Below are 4,433 nucleotides of genomic sequence, written 5' to 3' on the forward strand. Positions count from 1 at the left end.
CCTTGGCCCAGAGCAAATGCCTGCACTTCTGGATCATGTTTAGATATGACTTCTTTTTTGACCTATAGAGTTTTAGCCGGCAGCGGCGAATGGCATGGTGGATTGTGTTCACCGACACTGTTTTCTGGAAGTATTCCTTTGCCCATGTTGTGATTTCCATTACAGTAGCATTCCTGTATGTGATACAGTGCCGTCTAAGGGCCTGAAGATCACGGGCATCCAGTATGGTTTTCCGGCCTTGACCCTTACGCACAGAGATTGTTCCAGATTTTCTGAATCTTTGGATGATATTATGCGCTGTAGATGATGATAACTTCAAACTCTTTGCAATTTTTCTCTGAGAAACTCCTTTCTGATATTGCTCCACTATCTATATTCTATTGTGAATAAAATATAAGTTTATGAGATTTGTAAATCATTCCATTCCTTTTTTACTCACAATGTGTACAGTATCCCAACTTTTTTGGAATTGGGTTTGTATAATAATAATAATAATCCAGATCATCAGTGACTACAAGTCAAGCACCTCCACTCCAATGGTCACAGACGTCTCCTTCCTTAATGAACTAAATTACTTTTATGCTCGCTTCAACAGCGACAGTAAGGAGACTGCACTGCAAACTGGCCAAATTCCATCAGTGGTGACACAGGACAGAACAGCCTACATTGTTCATGCCAAATGTCTGGAAGTGAAAAGGAAATAAGGAGATGTAAAATATAATGAATTTTGGCTAGGGGAAAGGGGACAAATGATAGGAGCAAATGCTTTCACATACACCTTGACTCTCCTCCTCTCTGTACCCTCCTCCCTTTCCTCTCCATCCCACAGGAACCCTGGTCTGCGTAGATAAGGACAGCCTGCTGCTAATTTTACGCAGGAAAGGCAGGAAATGTGAAGTGAAGACTTTGCTTTTCCACAAACAACAGAGCAGCCACACCGGCCTTGGAGAAGATCCTGTGTGCCACAGTGCTGAGCAGTCTGGGACTGAAAAAGAGACACAAACAGAGAGAAAGTGAGGGAGGAGGGTCACTGGAATTGAGGAGTTGGTTAGACAGAGAGAGACACAAGAAAAAGTTAAAAGGAAGAGTGAAAGAACGAAAGATTTGGATGGGAGAGACTGTGTCCTCTCTTGTATCTCCTGTATCTCTGGAGGGAGCTATGGCGGATAACAGCACTCATCTTATTGTGGAGATACTGGAGTTCTTCGCATTGAGTAAGATATTTTACAATATTTACACACTTTATAAAGAGTTCTCTCTCGCATACACATACATTATCTCACAGTGTTACAAAGTCAACTTCGTACTCCAGAAAAAAAATCTGGAGAGTGTAGAAAATGCTGTGTCGAGTCTTTTGAGAAACAGAAATGCAGACTGTAGTAACTAGCGTTAAAAGATATTGGCAAAAGTGGTCCATAAAAAAACAACACCGCCAGTGTGCAGCTTTTTCCATTCGGTCTTTCCAAATGTCATTTCCAGATGATCCTTCACTCTGGACTGTGATTCCTTTCACCTAGGGAGAAAATTGCATAAACGCTGCATTATTTTACACACAAGTCTCTAAAGAGTGATGTCATATTCTTATAATACTAATAATAATCTGTAAAATAGTTAGGTGCTGTGGTTAAAAATGGACAATTTGCCTGCTTCAATCAAATACATTACTCAAACAACTCTGGCTCCCATCTATGAATAATTATACTTTGTTTTGTTTTTGTTTTTTTTCTTTTACATGAATTTTAATTGAGGAATACAAATTTAAAGCCAAAATTCTCACTCAAAGTATTGTAAGTTTCAAAGGGGCCTTAAATGGCCTGTGCCAGACAGAAGCCCTGTGTGCTAATGAAATTGGTATTTCTTTAGACAATGGTATGCCATAACAGGAAGCCTCCTAAAATGCAAACTATTTCATTCATTTTAACTGTAAAGGATAAGAAAACACTGGGTGTGCCTTCTATTGTGGAATTTCGTGCCCTCCCACTTTGAGTTGTCAGGTGAGGTGCTCCTGACTGACCTTCAACCTCCTGATAGTTTCTCCTTATTGCCCCTACAGAAACAAGTATTTCTCTCAATGGAGTAGAATGCCGTCAACCCTTCATTATCTATTTTAAATATATAAAACCCTTGTTTAAGCATTACAGGGAACTAATCGTTTAACAGCACAATCCATAAAAAAGAAAACAGAAGCAAATTATTATTCTTACAGACTGGTCGACATGTTAAAGTCATTTCTGTAAGTAATTTTCTGTGAAGTTCGTCTACTGCTATGCAAACTATTTTGGTGCCCCAATGCAGTTTGCTAAACAGCGTCAAGCATCTTAAAATTAAATGTTTACGTGATACCGTCCAAAACTGATCTTGATGGCGCTCCTGATGCTGCTGCTATGGTTACCTCCTAATGGAGGTATTTTTTTTTAGCTTTTAAGTCACTTTGATCACTACATTTTTAGAATGCCTTGTCTCTTCAAACATGGGAGACATGATTGCAAAGGTCAAAGCTATACAGTCTATGGGTCAAACACATCCGTCTAGCACATGTTTACAGAAAAAAAAATGTAAAACAATAATGAAAATCGTATTCTCTGCAGTGATATTGTAAAATATTTTTAGTAATGACAACCACATTTAAATACTGAAGTATAGTTTCCTGTGTATATGGAACCAAGTTCAATCTTGAAATTGTAATGACTGACACTGTGGTAACCATAGCAAAGTTTTGCTTTGGTATCCACTATTTTTGACCAAAGTAATATTACAGCAATGATTACAAGACTTCTTATGTTAGGCAATTTTAACAAAACCACCATCGACACTATTCCTGTTTTGTTCATGTTTGGGAGGTTGCTTCAGAGGTTGCTCTTGAAATGTTGCCAAGTCCACTTATTATAAGCAACTCTGTGGCCACAGAGTGCTTGCTTCAAAATATGTTTTTACCACTTTTATTTCTTTTTTATTTTTTTTTATTTTTTTTTTTATTTTTATTTCAGGGGATGTGATTCTGGCCTTCTGTCTTTCTATGGTTGTTGGTCTTCTGCTGGGTGCTCTGGTCTATATGATCTTGACCTGGATGTCTCGTCGACGAGCTTCAGCCACCATCACTCGCGTACCCATCTACCAGTCCCGCTCCACCACCCGTTCATCATCGCCACGCTCTCGGCCAGGCTACAGTCGATACAGCAGTGGCTATGACCGACGCAGCAACAACAGTCTGGCCAGCGCTGCCTTCTCCCTCCATCGGCAAACCTCATCCTCACCGATAGACTATGGTGACTCACCGGGCCGCAAATCGAGCTTCCGGGCCTCTACTTTTCATCCTCTTCTTCAGTGTAGCCAGATAGCTCGTGAGGCAGAAGAGGGTGCCCAGGGCAGCCTGCCACGGACCCCCACTCTCACTACCAGCCCTGGGGCAAGTGGTTCCACCAGCACTGTCAGTTCCATGGTCACTCCACCCCGGGCCAGAACCAGGCCAGATTCCTTCTGGGGCAACAACAATCTAAGGGGCTTTCATGCAGGCCAGACTCCACCACCTGCCTATGAGAGCATCATACGAGCTTATCAGGAGACAACCACGTGAAGGAAGAGGAGATGCTACAGTGATGGAGGAAGATAAATGTATTAATAGACTTGGACTATACAATTGGACACTTGAAAGCAATATTGATGTCGTACATCTTAAGACATGGCCAGTTTTTCCACTGAACTAAAAGTTATGTTCTTCTCACTAAGAAAAGAAAAGGTTTTTCTAAGAACTGTTCCATGAAAGGATCTTTGGGGAACCAAATATAACCAAAGTAATTATTTAATGGCATCATTGTGAAAATATGTTTTTGAATCTTTATTTTGTGCGAGGTCAATCAAAAATACAGAGAATGTTTTAAAGAGAGAGTGAGATGAATTTTTGGTTTCTACAGGTCTGCTTTATTGATTAGTAAAGACAAAAGACCTATATTTTTGCAAGGAGAGAATATGTCTGTAAGAGAGAAGTGAGAGAGAAAGATGAGAAAACATGATAAACAGAGAGAGAAAGTAAGAAATACTGAAGGTTGAAATAAGCATGGGGACAAATCTAAGAGCATTACTGATCAGTGATCTCTATTGCAAACAATAATTTAAATAATTTAGAATCAAGCTCAATAGATTATGTATTTATTGGTTTGATTTCTGTGAACTTTGTGATCTTTTAAAGTCATTGTAAGTATTTCTCAGTTCAACTGTACTCTGTACTAAAATAAACGGACACAATGCATTTTGCAATAGTTTTTTGCATCTGAATGTTTTAATTCCTGCATCTTCATAGAACGCTTTATACACTTACTATAAATTGGATATAGTTCACCCAGAATTTTAATTCTGTTTTTATTCAACCATCTGTATGTCTCCATCTATCACTTTATTTCTAATTGGTCCATTTTGGAGAGCTACACATGTCCATA

At 39.3% G+C, this 4,433-nt stretch overlaps 1 protein-coding gene across 1 annotated transcript; it reads left to right on the forward strand.

Annotated features, from left to right (window-relative positions):
- The first annotated feature begins 809 nt into the window (after window positions 1-809).
- Window positions 810-4,219, forward strand: myct1a (myc target 1a). The gene is made up of 2 exons (XM_059513514.1): window positions 810-1,214; window positions 2,988-4,219. Exons 1-2 carry the CDS (start codon window positions 1,109-1,111, stop codon window positions 3,572-3,574), a joined length of 693 nt encoding a protein of 230 aa, XP_059369497.1. The 5' UTR covers window positions 810-1,108; the 3' UTR covers window positions 3,575-4,219.
- The last annotated feature ends 214 nt before the right edge of the window (window positions 4,220-4,433 follow it).

The sequence above is a fragment of the Carassius carassius genome, chromosome 27, assembly GCF_963082965.1.
Source record: "Carassius carassius chromosome 27, fCarCar2.1, whole genome shotgun sequence".
NCBI lineage: Eukaryota > Metazoa > Chordata > Actinopteri > Cypriniformes > Cyprinidae > Carassius > Carassius carassius.